We start from the raw sequence: 24297 nt of genomic DNA, 5'->3' as shown, positions 1-24297 counted from the left end.
CTGATTGGTCTGGAGACCTGGTGGTTATAATGGTGACACAGCAGCTTTTTGTGAGGAAGTTTGAAAGGAGGAAGTTTGCTGCGGTTGCTTTGCTCTCTTATTGCAGTATTTCTTTGTCTGTCTTCCACCTCACCCTGACTGAACGCTAGCGAGCGAGCGATAAAAAGTGATCAGAATGCGTACTTTCCAATCAGCCTGTCCTGACATACCGCGAGCGATGTCGCTCCTTCCAGCGATCACGCCGACCCCTTATAAAATCGCCCGCGCTGTCTCTATTGGGACGACATTTCGCGGCGGCGTCCCTTTCTTATTGGTTGAAATGAACACGCTGCTTCCTGTTGACAAGCTAGTTAGCAACAGGTCAGCAGCACTCAGGGAATAATGGACGAGGAGAAGCTGATCTTTACCGTGGAACAGCACCCAGTGGTTTGTGACCCCAAACACAAGTACCACAAAGATCTGAACCGAAGGGAGCCAGAGAACTCGGTGTTTCAAGTGAGTACTTTCTGAACCAATAGAATCACTCCCGACAAAATCGTCACGCTGCATATCAGGACACCCTCGCGAAATTTCGTGGTCGCATCGCGTCAGTTTCGCTCGCTCGCTTTCAGTCAGGATGAGGTGTTACTGTAGGTATGTGAACACAAAGCTCATTGGTTAAACACAAAGCGCGAAGCTGGATTTGTTTTTCCCACTTGGTCTACTTGAGTATACATATGCATACGAATGGAATGCATAAAAATGTTTGATCTGTGTATGTGTTCAGGTGCATCCCGAGGCATCGTGTGTGTCTGAGCAACTCGTCAGACTGTCCCCAGCACAAGTGCGTCGGCCGGCCGGCAGGCTGCGACAGGAACAGCTTGGAGCCGGTCTGTGATGCCGATGGCCTAACTCACCCCAGCCTGTGCCACCTGCAGCAGGCTGGGAAGACGCTGGCTTACACGGGACAATGTCAGGTAGGTACCACGGGAGAGTGCAGGCAGCCGGGCTCAGAGACTGCCTTCTTCATCTTAACAACGACTGATTGCTGAGCAGAGTTCCAACCTTTTTCTGTGCTCCAGCCAACCCAGAGGCTAATTTTCTTCAGAAAATAGACAGACCAATAATCATCGGGATTTTGTCAACTGGTAGTCTGAGCTTGTCCAAAACAAACTGTCTTGTGTCAGTAGTTCATCATTGATATTACCATCAGTCGGGAAGAGGGAGCACATCACCCCTATCCTAGCTTCTCTCCACTGCCTGCCCGTGCATTTTAGGGTTCATTTTAAGATTCTTTTTATTTGTTTTTAAAGTTTACATGGTCTTGCCCCATCTTACCTCTCTGAGCTGCTTCACCCATATTCTCCCGCTCGTTGCCTCAGGTCAGCTGATCAGCTGCTCCTGGAGGTACCGAGGTTTAAACTAAAGCTTAGAGGAGACAGAGCTCCCAAACTATGGAACGATTTGCCGTTACATATCAGAAGTGCCCCTTTATTGTCCACTTTTAAAACTCATCTTGAGACACATTTTTATTCTTTGGCTTTTAACGCATGTTGAGACTTTTGCTTATCGTGTTTTATTGTTTCTGTTGTCTTTTCCATAGTTTGCATGTTTATTGATTTTTGTCTGTACAGCACTTTGTCGCAGCTACTGTTGTTTTAAAGTGCTTTATAAATAAAGAAGTAGTAGTAGAAGTAGGTCTACAGATACTGATCACAGCCACAACATTAAAACCACTAACGAGTAAAGCGAGTAACACTGCTCATCTGGTTATAATGAACCAGAATCCACATGGATGCTACTTTAGGAGATGCTATCTGTACTACACTTAAATTTCAGGCAAGAGTTATCAAAGTGGCACGACACCTTTTCATTTTAGATGACCGTTTTTTCTTTGTCACTGGGGCGGTTGTACATAAACTGGTGGAGGAAAATGCAATATGTGGAACTGAATGTACAGCACAGTGTGTAAAAAGAGTGTGCTTTTGGCTCAGAGTAATGCACATACATTTCAAAACTGTTCACAGGAGGCCTGCAGGAAGCCCCAGAAAGTTTGCGGCCATAACGGTGAGACCTACAACACCGTGTGTGAAGCCTTCTCTGACCGCGTGGCCGTGGACTACGAGGGCTCGTGCCGCGCTGTCGGGTCTTTGTCTGACATGGCTCCTGAACCGGCGTGCAGTTCGGTTTCCTGTCCCCCGGTATCAACACCAGGCTGTCGCCCCATCACCCCACCTGGTGAGTGGAGGAGCGCCACACAGTATTTATAAAGGTTGTAGAAACTCTTGCCTAAACTGTGACCTCTGACTCGTTTCCAGGGGCCTGCTGTCCCATATGTGCCAGCATGCTGCAGATCCTCTGGAGCAAAAAGCAGATGAACACTTTCTCAAAGGTATGAAGGAATCGTGTTGTCGTGTTTACTGCACACTGTCCACTTCAGAATGTTCATGATTTATTCACGTGTTATTCAGAAAAACTTAGTCTTAGGTCATTGTTGTGGTGATGTTTGAACTACAGTATATGGAAGAGTATCACATGGTGGGGTGTAAATTCCTCAAGGTTCTATTCTATATTTTTGTCCAGAGCTTAAAGGGGAACTCCTGGGCATTTGAAGCGCGTTTCCATTGCTAGAGGTTGTCAAATACTGATAGTAGGACACAGACAGGTGCAAATCTGCGCTCCCTGTGTGGAGATCGCGCTGTTCGCACACCCTGTCATGCGAGGCTAATACGTGGTGGCTAAGGGGCAAGCGCTAACCCTTCCACGTAAAACAACAACTTGCACACTGCAGAAACGTCACACCACTTTATAAACCATCCGACAATAAAGTCACAAGCCTTACCATCAAAACCATATGCATGGTTCTCACATTACTGGCATGGGGACGTTACAAAACAACTTTATAAACAGCATGTAACTCACCGGGTAGTTGTAGGCTCGCGCATGTGAAAGCCCAAAAGAGTCGATGGACGATAATCCCATATACAAAGCAATTATCTTCTCTAGAAAAACTGCGCTTAAGTATTTAAAACATTACAACAATACATGCCCAGTAAATTGTTGTAATGTTTTAAATACTTGAGCGCAGGTGGTGACATGACCAATGGTAGGTTTGTACTCTGTGTCTGGAGGCTGTAATTGCATGAGCTCTCCACTTGAGGGGGCTACAAATCCAAAAAGCCTACATTACCCTCACTGTAAATGACTAAATCTGGTCTAAAGGAAGAACAGCATTTTATACAAGGAGAAAAAGAAGACTGTTTACTGTAGGAGAGTAAAAGCAGGACTGTGAGTGTCCCAGTCAACACTATTTTTCATACCATGTTGAAGATGAAGGCAAACAAAAAGTGATTAAAGTTGTGAAAATATACCCGAACACTGATGGTATTTTAGTACAATGTAAATATTTGGTATTCCAGTATAACTCAGAAGTGTTCAGCAAAGTTTATTGTCAATGACAACGATCAAGATTCAGGTTTTCATGATATATCCACTGAAGATGGTAGTTTAGCCACCTCACCGCAGCAAAAGATCTGCTCCGGAAAGAAAAATGACTCTTATGTCTTATGTCTGTCTTCCATTTGTCCTTTCTCGAAATAACCAAAATTATTGCAGTTCTGTAGTTCTTGACCAAATTTCTAAGCGGTGCAGTACATTCATCTGACAGCTGCGGCTCGGGATTTTCTTGCAGCGTTTTGGTTTTTATGCAACAGAGCCTCTTAACAAGTTTGAAATCTGATTTTCTTATTTTTTTCCAACCAAAAGCAGCTACATATTCATTTTTCTTCTTTCTTTTTTTTTTTTTTAAAGATTTCCACCAATGCTTTTGTTAGACGCAAGGATGCCTTTGTAATAATCAAAATGTAACTTTATTTATTTTATTATTTTTATTATTATTATATTTTATTATTATATTTTTATTTGATTTGATTTTTTTATTACTTTTTTAGTAATACTAACCATCCCAAAAAAAGTCAAATTTAAGTGTTAATGGATTTTAAGAACAGGTAGTGTCACAGGCAAAAATGGCAAACTTCATTACTGTTTATTTCTTCAGATTGAAATGCAATTAATGTTACCACAGAACAAACACAACACACATGAGGACAGCCAATAGAATAATAGAAGAAAAGAGGAGCCAAAGGCTGGGAGCCACGGTCCTCGGTACCCAAATGTAGTTAAATTAGATAAACCAGAAAAGTAGAATGCTGCACAGTATGTCCAAACCCCCTCACTTTACAGCCGCTGTATAACTGGTGTCCTCTCAGATGCTTCCCGAGCCCCTTTAGATGTAAGCCCCCCCCCAACGTTAAACAGTAGTACAATCTGATACCCACCCGTGCTCAATTCTGACATGCTAGCAGCTAACTCCCACCGCATTTAATTCTGATTTGCTTAATCATACTGTAAAGTCCTTTTTGGCTGATAGTCAACTTGAAAGTAATCCTCTGCATAAGCACATCATAGGAAGGCTTAGCATTAAGCCTTTTTAATACCAAACACAAGCAGAGTTGACTTGGTCTCCAGCCAGAAGATGTGAGAGAGGAACTGTTACTGGAGTAAAGGGCCACAGTAGCTCAGCCTGCTAGGAGAAACCACAGCACTCTGTAAGGAAGGAATACCGCCTTCCTGATTTACCTTTCATTTAGTCTTTCTCCATTGACTTCAGTCACGATCAAAAACTTTACAGTTGTGACGAATGCCCCCAAATGAGAAAAAGACAGAATGGAAGCCACATCAGGGGACGACTCCAAACACTAGCGAGCAGTTTTGGTTACCTGCTGAACAGTAAGAGTGGAAAACAGAAACAAAGCGGGTGGAAACTTTGTCTAAGGCTGAGCCAATTTTACTGAAGCATGAGCAGTTTATTGCAGAGATCACCTGTCTATGATGGTAAATCATGAATACTCACAACCTGCTTTTTCTGCATATACACCGGCATGCAGTCTGAAATCAGCCTCAGTGACGGCATTATGTGGGCTCCGTTTTGTTCCGGGTGAGCAGTACTAACCGCTCTTACCAACACTTCTTATCAGTCTGGTACTTTAATGACACTCAGATCAATTGTTTATTTGTATTAACTATACAAATAAGTGCTCAGAGATGTATATTTAAAGCTCCAGCTCAGACCACTTAAAACCACTTTGGAAAACTCCAACACTCTGCTGGCTAATCAATGATGTCGTGTCATTCTTCAGCCAGTAATATCCACAGCTGAAGCACTGCACCGTTATACGGTGTAAATGTAATTCACAAGAGATGCAAACATCAGTGTCGAAGGACAAAGTTTGTGGAAAAAAGGTGTCAAGCCAGTGTGCCCGAAATAAATACCCTTCGACCTATTCCAGTGTCCATTCCACGTGCCTTCCTATGTGGCCTTTGGTCGTAATGAACAGTTTGTGACAGCGCATCTTAGCACCCAACAACAACTTTATCATACCGACCAAACAGCAGTATCTGACACCAAAGTGATTATAGATGACATGGCCTGGATTTGTTTTAACACTGGGTGTAAAGATTCAAACAGAACTAGAAATGCACGTTTAGAAAATGCGCTAAAGCTCTTTTAGCTCTCAGACCGGTAAAACTGAATGAACTGATTCAATGCATGATTACGTCATTCAATAATTTAATTTTTCAATTCAATTCAATTCATTTTTATTTATATTGCGCGGAATAAAACAAATGTCATCTCAAGGCACTTAAATAATAAAGTCCAATTCAAGCCAATTAGAATTCAATTCATTGTAATTATAATTATTTATAATTATTTATAATAATTAATTTAAGAGAATGACACCCCTCCAGGATCTTCCAAGCTTCATATACCCAGAAGCATATAATAGTTCTCAGTAGTGGCTCTGGCGCTGCTTGCACTGAAACTGGCCCCAACCCCACCTGCTACTTGTGAAGCTCTTACTAAACAAATTGATTTCTTCCATTTCCTTCCGTGTAATGACAAGCTGGGCTTGGTTGGTAGCTGTTTTCACATTTCACATCCGTTTGTGTTTGTAAAGGCTTCCTGTTTTGATAGAATGGAGAATTCCGAGGGACCAATCTCATTGTTGCTCTGTCCTTATCGAGTTCCAGTGAAACTTGTTATGTTACCTCAGAAAAACTCTGAGCTTTGAGCAAAAAAAAGTCAGACGTCTGCAGCTTGATAATTACCATCAAAAATATTTTGATCATGCGAGCTGCTCATTTGCATTCCAGCCCAAACGTCTGGGGAAATGAGTGCTTCGGTTTAACATCTCAGTGGATGCTCGGTCCGGCTCAGTCTGCCGTACTGTTTTTTATGATTTCCATGGAAAGACGAAAAGTTTACTTTGTAGCTGATAACATCGATGTGTCCATACTGTGTTGGTTGTAAATGGGTATCTGTTCATTTTGATCTTAATATTTCTGTGTACATTTCCAACTCTAAACTAACTCAATTTAAATGCAAATTAAAATAAAATAATTTTAAGAATTTTAAGTGATGTGCAGCTGTAAAATGAGGGTTGAATTGACACGTCTCAAGGGCCTCAGGTATGGAGAGTTTGTTGTGTTTCTTCGGTAATTTCCTCTTCATTGCGTCTCTCTGAAGCTCTGAATCTCCCTGCCTTGATCTTGGCCTTCAACCTTCGTCTCCGTTACTGTTCTTTGTGTTGTTCATCTTGTTGCCAAGCATCTCTAGGATCACTGCAGCTGTGTTGTACATCAGCTCATCGACCTCTGTGATGGTCCCAGTAGGTATAGTACGTTGTTCAGAAGGTATGTCGTCTCTTAGCCTGGGCAAATGGCCACGCAGGCTCCAAGTATCCGGGTCAGCTGCCCTTGTGTTAAGGCTATCGGGGCTTTCCAATGGGGCCTGGTACCCATTCTTGGGTGGGGACGATGACGATGTATCCCCCCCTGACCTGCCGTCCTGGCTCCCCCTTGCCGTAGCATCTTTGTTGTACCTCATTGATCTCTAATTGTGATAGCAGATTCCGTTTTTCCGAACATTAGAACACAGGGTCAGAAGTTGTTTCTTAGATAGTTTAGATGTTGGGTTTTGAAGTATCCATTGGTCCCACATCCTCTGCACATATCCCCTCTCACTGGGATTGCTGGAGTAGTAGAATTCCAGCAATGTGAGATTGTTCACTCTATTCCATGAATGTTCCAGTAGCCCACTCACCATCAGCACGTCCTGACACCTGACGCGGACCTTGTTAATCCGAGGCTTCACTTCTATGTCTCTCGCTCATATTGATACTGAGGTTGCTGGAGGCATGCCTTATTCAGAATGCATGTAAAATATACTTCTTGATTCTTAGGTTTAAAAAACATCACCTTGGTGTAACAAAAGCCGACACTTTGAGCATGAAAGGGCTGTTTTTTTTCAGCGTACTTGACATTCAGTACTTCTTAGTTGATATTTTCAAATGGCACTTAAGTTTTGCTTGAGAGTAAGACAGCATCATTTATGTAACTCTTCCTGTCTGTGGTCTTCTGTGTGCAGTTGAATAAGAACCAGCCGGTGACCATCCACAACATCCTTCAGATCCTGCGGCTTCATGTCTCTGTACCACAGTGTGACGTCTTTGGCTACCTAAGTATCGACCACCAGCTGGTGGTCCTCATCGTCCCAGTGGACCACCAGCCGACACCATTGCAGGTAACACACACTTGTGGTTTTAAAAGCCCACACAAATAGATGGATCGTTTTGGGGTTTTTTTGTTCTCTTATAACTTTTGCGCTTCCCTGCAGTGTGTTACGTCTCAGTTGTTAGTATCCTAAGTGTGTGTGAACATTTTGTTCACGGTCATGCTGTGAAAAGCTCATTTTTTCTGTTGCATAGAAGCATTTAAGTTCACATTCTATTGAAAAAGAGTGCTGTTTCTGAATACATTCCATAAACTATCAAATCTAACAGAGGCTAAAGCAGCGCAGGCATCGTAGGCAACACAGGCTTGGCGATTTGGACAATTATAAGACAGTTTCCATATCAGAGATCATGTGACAGTGGAATTATGTGGGATCACTCCCTCTTTCTGGTATTAGAGCACAAGAAACTTTTTTTTTATCCATTTTTAAGATTGGAGACGCATTTTGTTAAACATGACAATAAAGCCAATAAAGTTGATTTCTTTTCTCACTCAAGTATACAAACACTTTCTACACACGAGTGCAAACAAATCTGTGTTTAGCTCTGCTAATTATGTTTCTGAACATAAATATTCATGATTGGAGTGATGGGGGGGGGGGCGATTCATCTGTCTCCTTTACTGAGTCTCACTGGGATTATGCCAGTAGTTTGTTGTCATGATATTCTGCTGTTTGTGTGGCCACAGATATGTTTATAAAGCAGCAACAGCAGGTCGCTGCCTCATGGGACGCGGTTGGGACCCCCGTTGGACATGAAATACTGACATAAGAAGCTTTTTCACGCCTGGTGGCTTGCACTGAGACGAGGCACCCGATTGGCGTATTGGTGCTTTTGGCTTTGAGGCCGCAAAATTATATTTTCATTCAAAATATTTGTTATCTGTTTTCTTTGTAATTAATAGCTCTGCAGGTACAAAGAGACTGAATGCAGAGGCACTCGCAACACCTTCTATTTAAAACTGATACATAACGGTAAAGTCGCTCTCACAGTTTCACCCATCAGGACATAATAAAACATCTTGTCCCCCCCAGGTTTTAAATTTAGATTTTTTTCTTTAAAAACTGAAAAATACAGTAATGCATAAAAAATGACTCACTCATTTGAATGAACTCAAAATGGAAAAACTAAATGCGCTCTATGATTCAGCAGTTTGGAGAACCGCCATTCGTTTGAACAAGTTCAAAGGGATCATTATCTTGGACCGTTCTTTCTGTCAACGTGGCTTCAGTTCAGGGAGGTTTGCCGCATTTGGCATGGAGCCTATCCCAGCTGTCATTGGGCGGGAGGCACGGTACACCCTGGGTACACTGGGTCAGCAGTCCATCACAGAGACAAACGAGACTCACTCACTCACTCTTAGGGCCAATCAACCTAACATCCATTTAAAAAAAATTTAAACTATGCTTCTAATCTTTGGTACATCCATCCATTTCCTATACCTGCTTAATCCAACTGTAGGGTCTCAGGGGTGGCTGGAGCCTATCCCAGCTGTCATTGGGCGAGAGGCGGGGTACATCCTGAACAGGTGGGCAGTCCATCACAGGGCCACACAGAGACAAATGGCCAGAGAGAGACCAATTAACCTAACATGCATGCTTTTTGACAGTGGGAGGAAGTCAGAGTACCCAGAGACAACCCACTAATACACAGGGAGAACACATAAACTCCCCACAGAAAGGCCCCAGCTGGGAATCGAACCTGGGACCCTGGAGCCTCTTTGGTACATGGAAGAATGAAATCTTTAAGTTTAAGTTGTTTTTATTTATTTATTTTACTATTGCGAGCCAATGAGAATAAACAGCATGAACCTTGAGAGAGTAAAAACACACACACTCCACACACTGTCCAAACAGCATCATTGTTGGTATCAAATAAAGTTTATACATCTCATATGATTCAGACAAATTTTGCAGATGGAAAATCATACAAAGCAGAATAGCTTGCCATACTGGAGGAGCTAGCTAATGAAAAACCACAAAGAACATGTTTTTAGGAATCACAGACACGGACCTTCGTGAAGAGAGTGATGAATGAATGTTCTATGCAAGCTGAGCCAGAAACTCACCTTTGTTTAGCAAAATCCAGCAGAGTTTGCTAAGGCCATCGCAGTTTCACCAAGTGTTGTCAGTTCATGGTTTTCTCTTATCCCTGGCTGGAGGAGCACATGCAATAAAAGCAGTCAGTTTTGTGAATGAGACTAACGGTATAAAAACCCTGCAAGGATCCCCGTGCAGACAAGGATTATACAAATTATTACCAGCCTTTTCTCTGGCATTCACTTCAGGCAGGACTCGGGTCAGGGATGTCCCATCTGAGTCACCAACAACACTAACGTGTTCTTTTCAGTCTTCTTTTTGGATAGCATTTCTAATTTTGGTGTTCATTCCACTCATTCAGGGGGGAGAAGAAATGTAGTACTTTTCGTGGTTTTCAGGTGATATTTTGTCCTTAACCTAGCAAAGTTTTTATTTACTCATTTCTTCACTCATTTACTTGGCCTACAACTGGTTTAGTTTGGAAATGTCACAAATCAATAGTATTCCCAAAGAATTCCCATTGCAATTACAAGATAACATGGTGGAACGATCTCCCGACTGATGTCAGGACATCTGAGTCGCTGCCCATCTTTCGCTGCAGGCTGAAAACCCATCTCTTCAGGAAACACTACCCAGATCCGCCCTCTTAGGACATCACCTGTTTCGTCCTAGCTCCTTACGCACTTATTTGTTTCCTAAATTGTCTTTGTTTTCTAAATTCTCTTCCCATTTGTTTAGGTACCTAACTTACCGCACTTACTCTAGCACTAGTTATGCTCTTAGTTGTTTGGTTTTGAAAGGAAATGCACTTGTGATTTCTTGTGAGTTCTTTTGCCTACCGATGTGGAACACACTTATTGTAAGTCGCTTTGGATAAAAGCATCTGCAAAATTACCGTAATGTAATGTAATAACAAGCAACAATGCACTGACCTATGCACTACCTCCACTGGCAGTAGGTTTGACTTTCAAGAAGTTATTAAACTGAACTTTTTCACAGCAGATATTAGCAGGACAGATGTACTGTATTAATGACGGGTGCTTTCCACGTGGAGGAGGCTCTTTTCTGCAGCTAACCAGCATGCACGTGCTCTTGTTGATGCGCCCGAGTTTGTCCTAGTTCAAGTAAGAATGTCTGAAAAGCATCCAGAAGAATGGGTTAAAAAACACCAAATCACGGCTGTGCTCCATACAGGTGTTTTCTGGCTGATTTCTGGTCGCAGTCTGATTTAATTTCGACACCAAAATCAGTTCAGTGCTGTGAAAGGACGAAGGTTGAAAAGAACGAGAATAAAAAATAAAGACACAAAGAGGACAGTGAAAAACCAACATCTGATTTAAAAGAGGCCATAAATGGTCAATCTCAGGCTACAAAAAATGGCCTTGTTTTTGCTGGCATTTTTAGTGATTGTAGGACTGTTTGGTGAGTTTTTCTGCTGAATCTGCTAGTGTGTCCTGCCTCCACCTCTGGCACCCTCCATACTTTCATTACCCGAACCAGGGTTTGAATCCCATTCCTACTTATCTTTACCTCTTCTATTTCTACCCCCTACCCGAACCAGGGTTTGCATCCCTGCCCCGCTATGACAGGTTTGCAGTTGGTGAGAGGCTGGGGTAGCTTGTGGTTGTGGAAGAAAATATGGCTGTTGTGGTGTGAGGAGCAGTGAGGGCTGGCATTAAGGGAGTGACTCTGGGACGCCAGTGATCACTGTCTAGCCTCCTGGAGGTGTCGTGGGCCTAACTAGACGAAACACCGATGAAAGGAGGTTCCCACCTGATGGGAACCTCAGGTGACATGTTGGTCAGCACTGCTCACTGATCTATGTAGGGATTATAGGGATCAGAAGGTTCTTTACTGGGTACTGACCCAGTATTAGAAGGTTAATTGTTGAATTTAGGGAATTATTCACTGAGTCTGGTCCATTTTCTTTTGTAGCTCAATTTTCTTCTGTTTACTTTGAATATGCACGTATTTACCTGAACCGAGGAAGGAAATGAATAAATCACCAAACCCCTCAATCAGTTGTGTTAGATAAGCTTTACCTTAAAAAATCTTATGCTCAGTCCAACAAGCATCCAGTGCGAAATCTCCTCAAAGCCTGAGCAGCACCACTTCACTCGACAACAGAAACACAGAGAAAAGACGTTATCTCTAAAGTATTCTTACAGCTGAAGTAAGAAGCATTCTGAATAAACCATTTAACATGATCAACATGAGAGGACCAGCTGTGAGGTTCTCCCTGTCCCATGCCAAGGGAAGCTTTATGAATGTAAAGCTCCCCTTGATACCCTTCAACTGCTCATTTATTTATTTATTTATTTATTTATTTTTGTTACAATACTTAACATGTGATAGTGCCGAACCGGACCAGGGGACAGGGAAAGAGGGAGAGCAAAGAAAAAGAAAGGAACAGAAATAGGAAGAAACAATCATAGAGTGTGTGTGTGTGTGCATGAACATGCAATACACATAGATGGTCCCACACAGGTCCCACATAATAACCATGCTTAATTATGAGTGTATAAGTGTATAGGGCCACAATCCACCTCTGGCCAAGCGCCCCGGGAGACAAGACCTGCCCACAGGTGGGTGAAGCCGCGATCAGGAACAGCACAAGCAGGCCAGAGGACAGCAAGACCCAGACCCAGACCCAGTCACCCCATAAATCAGATAAGAAAACTCAAAAATAAAAAACTAATAATAATAAAAAATAAATAAATGAATAGCATCCATCCCCCAACTCCGCTGGGCTGTGGCGCAGCCACCACAGACCCCAAACCAACAGGACAACTCCTACTCCTGGCCCCTCCCGCCCCAGGCAGCAACCAGGTAACAAGGGTGTGGGAAGACCCCTCCCCTCGCCCCTCTGGCTCTTCCATATTTTCTAATAGTGAGCATTTAAAATTAAGGGGCAGGCAACCTTGTGGAACTGGGAGCGTGGCCCTCCGGGCAGCCAACATACCCTAAGAGCCCCGCCCACCAGATACCACTCAGTGCTACCACCCCCCGACCCCCCGCCCACACACACACACACACACCTATAACCTAACAGGTAGTCTGAGCACAGTGTCTGCATGCCTCATGTAACTTGAGGGCTCAGGCCAGTATTAACATTGTGGTCACAGCTGGGTCAAATAGCAAAAAACAAAAAAAAGTTGATGGTTTCAATGAGTTGACTTAAAGAATATGATTCAAATTTCACCTTGTCTGAAAGCATCATTTGCACTCTGTTTTTTTTATGTTGTCAGCTATATTAGAGGGAGAAAGGGAGTCATGTAGCATAGTTTACACTCAGTATTTCATTGTGCCAGGAATGATTGTGCCTCTGCAGGCTTCCGCCTCAGAGTATGTGAATGCTGCCATTGTGTGAAGCTTTTGAAATAGTCTGACAACAAAAGCTTTATTAAAATTGATCAGTCAGAATGAAAAGAAACGCATTTCAGCATTCCATTCCAGCCATCTTGTCTACCTACTCAAGGTTGATTCAGACCCATTTCAATCAGTTGCTCTTGCCAGGCGTCTTTTGAGAACTATAATGCGCCAAAACCTGAGGAACTGAGTTTATCATTAATGCTGTCAACAGTGAAAAAAATGGGAACGAAGATATAGATAATGAGATAATGATCCTGAATGCAGCTTATGTTTATGTTTATGCATTTGGCAGACACTTTTATCCAAAGCGACTTACAGGGAGGCAGGTAGGGTAAGGGGATCTTGCCTAAGGACCCCTACTGGAGGTAGTACCTTTCATGCAGGGGATTTTCACCTACATGAAAGGTGGCAATCTTAAAATCTGGATATGTCCTATGTTACTGTTCATTGATAAATGCTCTTTGTAGAACAGTTGAATAAAAGCGATATCACACTCAAGATGAGAACAATGCATGTGATTTTTTTTTTTGTTTTTAAGCACATGTATCAAATCAAAATCTCAATCAAAACCTTTAAAAACCCACAACAATAAGCAGTCTTAGCAGTTGAGACAAGCTTCCTCTGCAAGGCTATTAGTTTGGACTGTTACTTAGCAACAGCCTCTCAGCTCCTAATTAACAGACACTGACATGGACTGAGGTACTTTATATATCCCTAACCATGTCTGAATGTTGTTCATTTTGCACTTATAGTTTGATTTGTAAATAGAAATAATAATGATGATGATAATTCAAAAGCACAGCCGATAAACTTCATCCTAAAGCACAGAGCGGGATTTCGCCTGCTCTCCGCGAATTCTGAGTACAGTTTAAAGGAATTACGACAAAAGGTAGCTTATTAGTAAAGTGAAGGACTGTCAAACACTCAGAGAGGACTGTCTGAAAAAGAAGAGTTGACTGAGGGTGAGTTTAAAACCCTTTTTTTGTGATTTATCTTCTTCACAGTTTTTGCTTCCACTGCACACATATGCTTTATCGTGCCAGGCTGCCGTCATAAAAAGAACTACATTATAATGTGGTCATTACCAAGTACATTCCTTTAAATGTATACGACTACCTCCTCTCCATGTCTCTTGGCCAACTCACTATTGAGCGGTCATGAGCCAAAGTTGTGCATCAGTGCAACAACATGATTTTTTTTAGTCAGCAGACAATTTTTTTTGAGGGGAGGGGGGTCAGGTGCAGAACGAATAGCAAACATGGATCAGTGGGATTGCACTAAAGTTTAGAACATTTGTAATGCAGTTGCCAACTTTAGTGTAATCCTACAGATCCATCTTTCACAAATGCACAGGATAAGATTCACAAATGCACAGGATAAGATTCACAAATGCGCAGGATAAGATTCACAAATGCGCAGGATAAGATTCACAAATGCGCAGGATAAGATTCACAAATGCGCAGGATAAGATTCACAAATGCGCAGGATAAGATTCACAAATGCACAGGACAAGATTCACAAATGCGCAGGATAAGATTCACAAATGTGCAGGATAAGATTCACAAATGTGCAGGATAAGATTCACAAATGTGCAGGATAAGATTCACAAATGTATTTCTGATGCACACACAAATATAACTTGATTTACAAACGGTTTCTGATCTGTGGAATTCGCTGCATTTGTGTGTGATTTCTGAGACTCCCCTGACTTGAGTCAACCCTCAAATGTCTTTTTTTTAACACGGAACGATCTGCAACCAATCAGATATCTTCCTTGTTTCAGTCAATCATAAGAACGCATCCAACGTGAGAGACGATTTACTCATAAGCCAATCACATTAAGCCATTCAAACTGCGCTATATGCATGGGAATGTCAGTCAGTTCAACATGGCTTCCAGCAACGACAGCAGAGCGATCGTCCTAAATAAACCCTGTTATCTGTTGAAAAGGAGGTAGGCTACATCACACGCAGCCAAATGTGGGCAACATACAGGACCGAAGCCTTAATTAGATTAGATTATCTGTGCTGGAAAGCTCTGTTTGTGACGCATGACGCATCCAAAACACGTAACCAACCATTTTGCTTGGATCCAAATGTGTAATATGAATTGATTAAAACTCAAATTCTCAAACGAATTTTGAAAAAAAGACAAAGAAACTGAGGAAGTGCTGCAGTGAAATTCAGATCTTTCTTCTTGTGTTTTCCAGATTGAAGCCTGCAGTAAGGAGGCTGAGAAAATCGATTCCCTCATCAACTATGCCAGCCCCACTTTGGTCTCCCATGTGCCCCTGTCTGCCTTCCTCACCTCCGACATCAAAACTTCCTCCATCCAGTCCTCCGGGGGCTCGCTGCCCTCACCTCTGCCCCCTGGCCTGTGCTTCCTGCTGGCTCTCCTGATTTCAGCAGTGCCGGGACTCCACCAGCTTTAAGTGCCTACTATTCGGACCCAGGTTCTCCTCAGCGCCATCCAGGCAGCGTGTCTGCGCTGCCATGGAGCCGGAGGAGGCAGCCATGTTGACAATCATTCCCTCTGAATCACCCGCGTTTTAAACAATCAAGCTGGCGGAAAAGCTATTATTATGGAAAGCTTTTGTATGAACAGTATTAATTAGTGATGATTTACTCACTGGGTTCCCCTCCAGTGAAGTGTGTGAGTGTACATGTGTGTGTTTGACCTTTAAGAAGCATTTGGCTTCATACCAACAGTTTTTATTGAGCAGTGCCAGCAGCAAACTCTCCTCTGAAAACTTGAGTGGGAATGTAAATTTGATGACTCATTCTGTCTGGCGCCCAGGCTGTGGATGTGTGTGTCCAGTAGGAGGTCCAAGACAGACGAGGGCAAAATATCCTCAATTGGCAGCACGGGTGGGTGATAAATTACTTGGAATTCTCTTTGCTGCACAGACACACACAACTGGTGTCACTACGTCAACATGTCTCCGTTCAGTTTGAGCCAGATTAGCATTTAAGTGATTCAGCCTCCTGTACATGAACACACACAGTCTGTACTGCAGTGTTTGGTGGATATACATGTGAGGTGTATACGAACCAAAAGGTGTGAACCTCAAACCTCATCAGTGTTAGTGCCATGCTCGTGGACTGAGCCAGTTCCGGTGGAATTAATCCAGCGTCCAAAGTCAGCTCTCACTACTCACCAAAGTGCCCCAAATCTGGACCAATCAAAACTCTAACACACGTTTGAAATACTGACAAACATTCCGGTTCTGCTTTGTTTCACGCAGCAGTGCAGTGAAGCAGGTCAAACTGTGACTTTGATCAGGTTTTCCCTGAGGACATGGAAGTTTTTTTGCCAAAGCAGCTGTGATAGCACTTCATCTGATGTGGTGCTCCTATCGCAGCATTAACACAAGTACACTCTGAGTGCATGAAAGAATACCAACCGCGACGGTTGGTTTTGCTCATGATGTGTCTTTTTACACAAACAAAAAAATCCCTCAGGACGTGTTAGAAAAGGGTTTAAAACTTCATTTTTGGCAGAGTGAGATTTAAGGTGATTCACTTTAGAACATAAGATTTCCAAAATGAGCACAAGGTCATTCTTTCTGATTCTTACACATCTATGGTGAATCAATGGTAAGATTATCCTCTTCAACCATCTTGGTGAAGATTATGTCACTTAATAGTGGATAAAAATGTATGTTTTCCCTTCAAGTTGGGAACTTGCTTTTGTCCTGATGAAAATTTGTTATACGTCAACTAACTAACGTATCAGTTCATGAAGGCTTGCTCATGGAGTCTTGTTTAGCAGCCAAAGCTCAAATGTCAGAATGTCTGTGAGATCAGTGGTTAGAGCTAAATACCTGGAAATGTCACGATGAATTAAGATGGACATATCTCCACTTTTAATGAATAATCGGACCTAGATGATTGAAATTTAGAAAGTGCTACTTTATTGAGCTAAACAATGGCCATGATTGGACACTCTTCAGTAGGTGTTATTGTTTATATATTTTTTTATGTATTTTACTGCCTTTGTTTACAGGATTACAATCTGCAAGACAGATAATATATAGTGATATGTGTTAGTGCCTTCCTTAGTTCGTGTTCAGAGTGTAAATGAGGCACTGAAATGAGGTATTTTACGAGCACCACTTCTAACAAAGCGCTACACAGACGTTTCCCATCAGCAAGTGAAAGGTCCATTCTGATTTAAGGACGTGGTGAAGCCTGGATCATCAGTCCTTTTGTATGAGGCCAGTAGTACTGAAAAGCATTAAAAGGGATGTGTTCTCTCAGTTCATGTGAGAAAGAAGCCATTAAACAACAAAGACAATCATTTAATCGCTGCCTCCAGTCCACTTGAGGTAGAGAAGATTTTTTTTACCACAGTATGCCTTGCATATAGTGTCTTATATGAAGTATTAATGAAAAGCAATAACTTGTTAAATGTCTATGTTTGATATTGATCTAATAATGAAATTTAAATACTGATCACCTATGTGCCATGTTTTTTTTAAACAAATAATTGTTATTCTTTATTGCATGATGACAATTATGAAGTGTCTTTATTCCAGAATGTAGTACGGTGTGTGTTGTTCTGTTGTGTGTGTGTTTGTCTGTCTGCCTGTAGAGCACAACATGTCCCCATCTCTAACAGTATTACTGTGCTAGGCAGCTCTGTAGCAGGGAACCCCCACAGCTTCTCCCATCTATTACTATTTGTATTATTATTATTATCATTATTATTATTATTAATGTGAATATGGTTATTATTGTTTGTATTGTCTCTTGAGCTTAAATGGATTTTAATTATATTTCAAGATTTTGTATGAGGTCAATAAAATTCATCTTAAATCAACAAAAAACTAAATGAAACTGAGACTTCACTTGCACTGCTTTACAGAAACATCTGCTCCTGATCAATTATTCCTCAACTGAGAAGTAAGTACACTTATGAAAGTACACTTATTCGCTTTCTCTCACTGGATAATTAACAATCCTCTGCAGTAGCCTGAAGAGCTTGGAGCTAGCTGGACATAGTTAGCATATTTTTAGCCTAGCTTAAACACTAGTCTAGCATCTGGGGAAACTGCTAGCCTGCCTCATACAGAACCACACCATGGAGCATCTTCTTTTCTTTTTTTACATTGACCTACAGTTACTGGTTGGGAATTTAATTCTGCCTTCTGTAAATACTGGTACATATGGCGTGGCGGTAAAGATTGGAAAGAAAAGGCTAATGCTACATGTCTGACAAAAAGTCGGTGTTGTCACTTTTTGTTAAAACAGAGACATAATATTCTTATTTTGCAGGACAGAGAAAGATTTCTGCTATAACATTAAAATAAAGAAAATAATTCTGCTCTCAAATGGAACGTGAGTGTGTGGGATCATGCAGACGTCCCAAGTTCCAAAAACTCATTTCAGGGAGATGCTTAGCGACCCCCCTCCCTATTTCAAATCAAATCAAATTTATTTGTATAGCACATTCCATGTACAAACAATTCAAAGTGCTTTACATTCTGCTTCTTGGCTTGCCTAGTCGTCATATTAAAGGGTCTCATCACAAAAGACTGTTCAGTATTCTCACATTTGCTGCACGTAAAAATATATTGCTTAAATGGATTGATAATGCCCCACCTACAATTAAAGGATGGCACAAAATTAAATTTGACTTACTACCAATGGAATACCTGCCGTACAGATACAAATGTAAGATTGATGACTTTGGTAGGATTTGGACCCCTTTCTTTAAATATGTAGGTAAAAGGCTTACAACCATTGTATTAAAAGGGATGATAGATGGTAATGAGGAAAACTGGATAACTGATGTTTTTGGGTGATGTGACTGGATATAAGTTTAGTTATGATTAATTTTATGATTTATTGATTCGTTAAAATAGTATTTCCTCTCTAAATAGGCTGTTATTTTCATTATTGCCCTACGTGTATTTGCTACATCGCTGTCATTTGTAATAGGACTGAGTGTGTGTACTTTGTTCCCACATCCTCCCAGTGATACTCTCACGGTATGCTGATGTATGAGTTCATCACAAGACATGTTGTTTGTTTGTTTCTCGTGGCCATGTTATTTTACTTTGTTTGTTTGTATTCATGTTGAAAAACGTAATAAAAATATTAATAATAAAAAAAAAAAGTGCTTTACATAAAATAAAAGCATTGCAGCAGGGAGTGTAAGAAGCATTAAAAATACATAAAAGAATATAAAGAGAAACAAATAAAATAATTCAAATGAATTTAAAGTTTAATCTCCACTGGCAGTTTGTTCCACTTGTTTGCAGCATAACAGCTAAATGCTGCTTCTCCATGTTTAGTCTGGACTCTGGACTGGACCATTTAATTTTGGGGGTCTCTAATTTTGCCTATTTATCAACATATTAAATTGGGGATTTTTTAAAAGGCTTAGACAGGCTGGATATAGATAGTTAGATACTGTAGCTGGCTAGTTAGATATAGGCAAGGCAAGGCAAGGCAATTTTATTTATAGAGCACAATTCATACACAGGGCAATTCAAAGTGCTTTACAGCTACATAAAATCACAAGAAGGCAATAAAACCATTAAAAAGGAATAAAAAAAATAAAAGAAAGAAATTTAAAAAAGAAAGAAATTTAAAACCCATTAAAATAATCATTAAGTAATTAAAAAGTGAAGAGTGCAGATAAAATACTTTCAGGTGTCATATGCACAGCTAAATAGAACTGTTTTCAGCCTGGATTTAAACATTGTCAGAGTTGAGGCCTGTCTCACATCTTCTGGAAGACTGTTCCAGATTTTTAGGGGCATGAAACTGAAACGCAGCCTCACCTTGTTTAGTCCTGACTCTGGGCACCAGCAGGAGACCCCTCCCTGAGGTTCTCAGAGTCTGAGTTGGTTCATATGGCTCTAACATGTCAGACATGTACTTTGGCGCTAGACCATGAAGAGACTTGTACACAAGCAGAGCTGTTTTAAAGTCTATTCTCTGAGCGACAGGAAGCCAGTGCAGAGACCTGAGCACTGGACTAATGTGGTCGTATTTCCTGGTTCTAGTCAGGACTCCAGCAGCAGCGTTCTGGATGTACTGCAGCTGTCTTACAGCCTGTTTAGAGAGCCCAGTGAGCAGGCCGTTACAGCAGTCTAACCTGCTGGAGACAAACGCATGGATCAGTCTCTCTAAGTCTGGTTTAGACACTATTCCTTTGATTCTGGCAATGTTTTTTAAATGGTAAAAAGCTCCTGATGTTACAGATTTAATGTGGCTGTTAAAGTTCAGGTCTGAATCCAATATTACCCCGAGATTTCTAACTTGATAGTTAGGTTTTAGAGAGAGAGTCTCAAGGTGACTGATAACACTTTCTCTTTGTTTCTGTGGGCCACAGACAATGATTTCAGTTTTGTCTGAGTTTAGCTGGAGGAAATTGTTTTGCATCCACACACTGATCTGTTATAGGCCTACACAATTTAGTAACTAAATGTGTATTGATCCTTTGAATAAGTCTTTGATACGTTTTGCTTTAGTTTATAACAGCATTTAACCTACAGAAATAAAATGCAGATGGTGGTGAGTTTAACTTAGCCTACCTCCACATGTCTTTTACAGTCATTAAGTTGCTCTTTTTTAAAAGTGAACTTGCGTTCTAAGCTCGAACGGTAACGTTGTGTCCGCTGCCATGTTGGACTAACACTCTACAAGCTTCGGTGTCGCGCATAGACGTCGTCATCGTCTTGCTGCCCCCCCCCCCTTCTGTGATTGGTTCCCTAACTCAGGCAAAATAAGGGCGGTGGTTTCCAGGCTGTCTTTGCAGTGTGAATGAAATCGCGCGCAAAGCAGCATGGGAATTCCCAGACTACTAGTTTGCCTCAATTAGTGAGAAATAATGTGCCTCTGTGAGCACTGGGGGCTGGGCACCCCTAGAGACCAGATCCTAAAATCGCCCCTGCTGGACACTGTGTAACATAGTGTTCATATGTGTGTGCCTAATTAGCTTTTCTTTAATATTTCACTGTTGGTTTATTTAAAACGTACATTTATGTTCATTTGTGAGTCGCAGTCCCACCGTAACAGCAGCAAACAAGATGACCGATATGTTCAGAAGTCCTTCACTCTTAGAAGGACCCTCATGTCTAATGTCCACACTGCTAAGATTCACGGGGATGGGCACGATATTACTGGTATGTTACTGGTTTTATTTGCCTATAGGTCCATTCAGATATCACAGGAGCAATTCGAGTCACCCTTTGGGAGATTAAATAATGATCAAAGCTTCAAAGCCTTGTGGTCCACTTTATACAGATGATGTCCCATGCATTGCCCTGTGCGGTTATTCACTGCGGTAAGCATGTGACCACAAATGAATAGCTTCTTTCTAATTCTTTTTTCAGTCACGATAGATTTTCTTGCATAGGAAAAGACAACACTCCTTAAGGTTCAGTCAAAGCTTATTATGGGTGCCAATGCCAAAGGCGTTGTGTCGGACTCTTCTCACTATCGTTTTCCTGTTTCATTATTATTCCATACGTTTTTTTCCCCGTTTAAGTACTTCCACATACTTTAAGCAAATTAAACCATTTTTGCACAAAATGTTAATCTCTTTCTGGACATGATGTCACGGTTCAGGAACAGAAGGACACTGGACTGAGCGACAAGTTCAAAATGAAAAGGTCTTTATTTTAGAACTGCAAGGTTCGGGGTGCTCGGGGTCGGACAGACTGGGGAACAGAGCCGGGCGAACAGATCCAGAAGCCGTGGTCCAGTTAACAGGGTCAGGCAGCAGACAGGTCCAAGATCCGGGAATCCGAGTCCAAGGGGGGTAGGAGTCAAGCAGGGATGAACCGGCTGGAGGAGAGGGTAGAACTGGTCGAGAGGGGGGAACAGACAGGTTAGCGACAAGGTTACGATATCAAAGTGCTTACGGGAGGCCTGAAGGTGTTACCACATTGGGTTTCACAACAATCTGACGATGTGCAGATGGAACCGGCCCTTATGTGTAGCAGCTGGTGATTGATGGGATGAGGAACAGGTGAATGTGGTTACAGCTCGTCAGGAGCTGTGACACATGATGGCTATATCTTTTGGTGTTTCTAACTTTTATAGTTTTTAAAATATTAAGGTTTTTGTGCAAATGACTTATTTCTGACTTTACAATGCATTCCAAGCATACAGAATGTTCGTGTGCATTTGGCAGAAATTTTCACCAGTGCAGTTTCTGTGCTATGATGCACTCTGAATCCTGACTGAAACTCTTCAAACAGAGTATTTCTGTGTAAGTGATCACAAAGCTGAGCTGCAACTATTTTTTTCAAGAACTTTAGACATAAAAGGGAGATTGGATATAGGTCTATAATTAGCTAACACTTCTGAATCAAGAGTAGGTTTTTTAAGTAAAGGTTTAATTACAGCAACCTTAAAAGTCTGAGGTACATATCCTGTCAACAAAGACAGATTGATCAAATCCAATATGGAAGAGGCTTTGCTGACGCTGTGACGCTTTGCGGTAAGACGTGTTGCATCACTTCCTGTTACCTTGCTCGTGCACTGTGGAATTTCTTGCTCCGCTTGGAGTACTGATAATCACTTTATTTCGATCTATAACTTACACAATTTTGCATAGTTAAACTCTATAGCTTACCGTTCTGTTCTAACACACTCCTACAGATCTTTAATCTTTATTCTCACTTTTTAGCGGTGTGTCTGGTTCTCTAGCGTAGCATGGCTACCGGTTCTCTTCCTCCTTCTCCTGCTTTCACCTGCTCCGTGTGTCAGATGTTTAGTTACTCCTCTGCCTCCTTTAGCGATAATGGTACATGTAACAAATGTAGTCTTTTTGTAGTTTTGGAGGCGAGGTTATCTGAATTGGAAGCTCGGCTCTGCACTGTTGAAAATCAACCGATAGCGAGCCAGGCCCCTTTTGCCAGTGTGGAGCCACCTAGCGTAGCTAGCTCAATTAGCCTCCCCCTAGCAGAACCTGAGCAGCCAGGATTACATTGTGGCTGGGTGACTGTCAGGAAGAGGCATAGCTCTAAAGTCAAGCCCGTTGTTCACCATCGACCTGTCCACGCTTCTAACAGATTTTCCCCACTCAGCGACACACCCGCAGAGGAAAAAACCCTGGTAATTGGCAGCTCTATAGTCAGAAACGTGGCATTAGAGACACCAGCGGCCATAGTCAAATGCATTCCAGGGGCCAGAGCGGGCGACATAGAATCCTATTTAAAACTGCTGGCTAAGGATAAACGTAAATATGGTAAAATAGTTATTCACGTCGGCGTTAATGACACCCGGTTACGCCAATCGGAGGTCACTAAAATTAATGTTGCATCGGTGTGTGATTTTGCCAAAACAATGTCGGACTCCGTAGTTTTCTCTGGACCCCTGCCAAATCTGACCAGTGATGACATGTTTAGCCGCATGTCGTCCTACAATCGCTGGTTGTCTAGATGGTGTCCAGCAAACAACGTGGGCTACAGAGATAATTGGCAATCTTTCTGGAGAAAACCTGGTCTGATGAGGAGAGATGGCATCCATCCCACTTTGGAAGGAGCAGCTCTCATTTCTAGAAATATGGATGAATTTATTTGCCACCCTAAAACATAACAACCCAGGGTTCAGACCAGGATGCAGAGTTGTAGTCTTACACCCTTCTCTGCAGCTTCCCACCTGCTGCTACCCACCCAATCAATTAACACAAAAGGAGCAAATCCTTTTGTGCAAAAAGAAATTAATAAAACAAAAACTTTAACTGAACAAAAACATCAAACTATTAAATGTGGTTTGCTGAATATCAGATCTCTCCTTTCGAAGTCTCTGTTAGTGAATGAGTTGATTTGTGATCATCATATTGATATATTTAGTCTTACAGAAACCCGGCTACAGCAGGAGGATCATGTTAGCATTAATGAAGCAACTCCCTCTGACTGTTTAAATGTTCACATTCCTCGAACCACAGGCAGAGGAGGAGGAGTGGCAGCTATTTTCAGATCAGGGTTACTCATCAGTCCCAGACCCAAGATTAGTTTGAGCTCTTTTGAATATCTGATTCTCAGTTTTTCCCACGCAAAGTGGAAATCCCAGAAACCTCTTGTGTTTGTTGTTGTGTATCGTCCACCTGGCCCTTATTCTGAGTTTCTGTCTGAATTCTCAGAGTTTTTATCCCAGTTAGTGCTGAGTACAGATAAAGTCATTGTAGTGGGTGACTTTAATATTCATGTAGATGTTGAAAATGACTGCCTGAATATGAACTTTAATTCTATATTAGACTCTATTGGATTTTCTCAGAGTGTTCACAGACCGACTCACTGCCTTAATCACACC

General features: G+C 41.8%; 1 protein-coding gene across 1 annotated transcript in view; it reads left to right on the top strand.

The window, feature by feature from the left end:
• Window positions 1–17873, top strand: part of reck (reversion-inducing-cysteine-rich protein with kazal motifs) — a 74762-nt gene extending 56889 nt beyond the window's left edge. Inside the window, exons 17-21 of the mRNA XM_075452297.1 lie at window positions 767–956; window positions 2007–2217; window positions 2298–2371; window positions 7466–7621; window positions 15231–17873. Of these exons, the coding sequence (XP_075308412.1) occupies window positions 767–956; window positions 2007–2217; window positions 2298–2371; window positions 7466–7621; window positions 15231–15452 (853 nt within the window). The 3' untranslated portion in view covers window positions 15453–17873. The remainder of the gene's footprint in view (window positions 1–766; window positions 957–2006; window positions 2218–2297; window positions 2372–7465; window positions 7622–15230) is intronic.
• Window positions 17874–24297: the final 6424 nt, after the last annotated feature.

The sequence above is a fragment of the Odontesthes bonariensis genome, chromosome 20 (genome assembly GCF_027942865.1).
Source record: "Odontesthes bonariensis isolate fOdoBon6 chromosome 20, fOdoBon6.hap1, whole genome shotgun sequence".
In the NCBI taxonomy this organism is placed as follows: domain Eukaryota; kingdom Metazoa; phylum Chordata; class Actinopteri; order Atheriniformes; family Atherinopsidae; genus Odontesthes; species Odontesthes bonariensis.
This window is presented reverse-complemented; position numbering and strand designations above follow the sequence as displayed.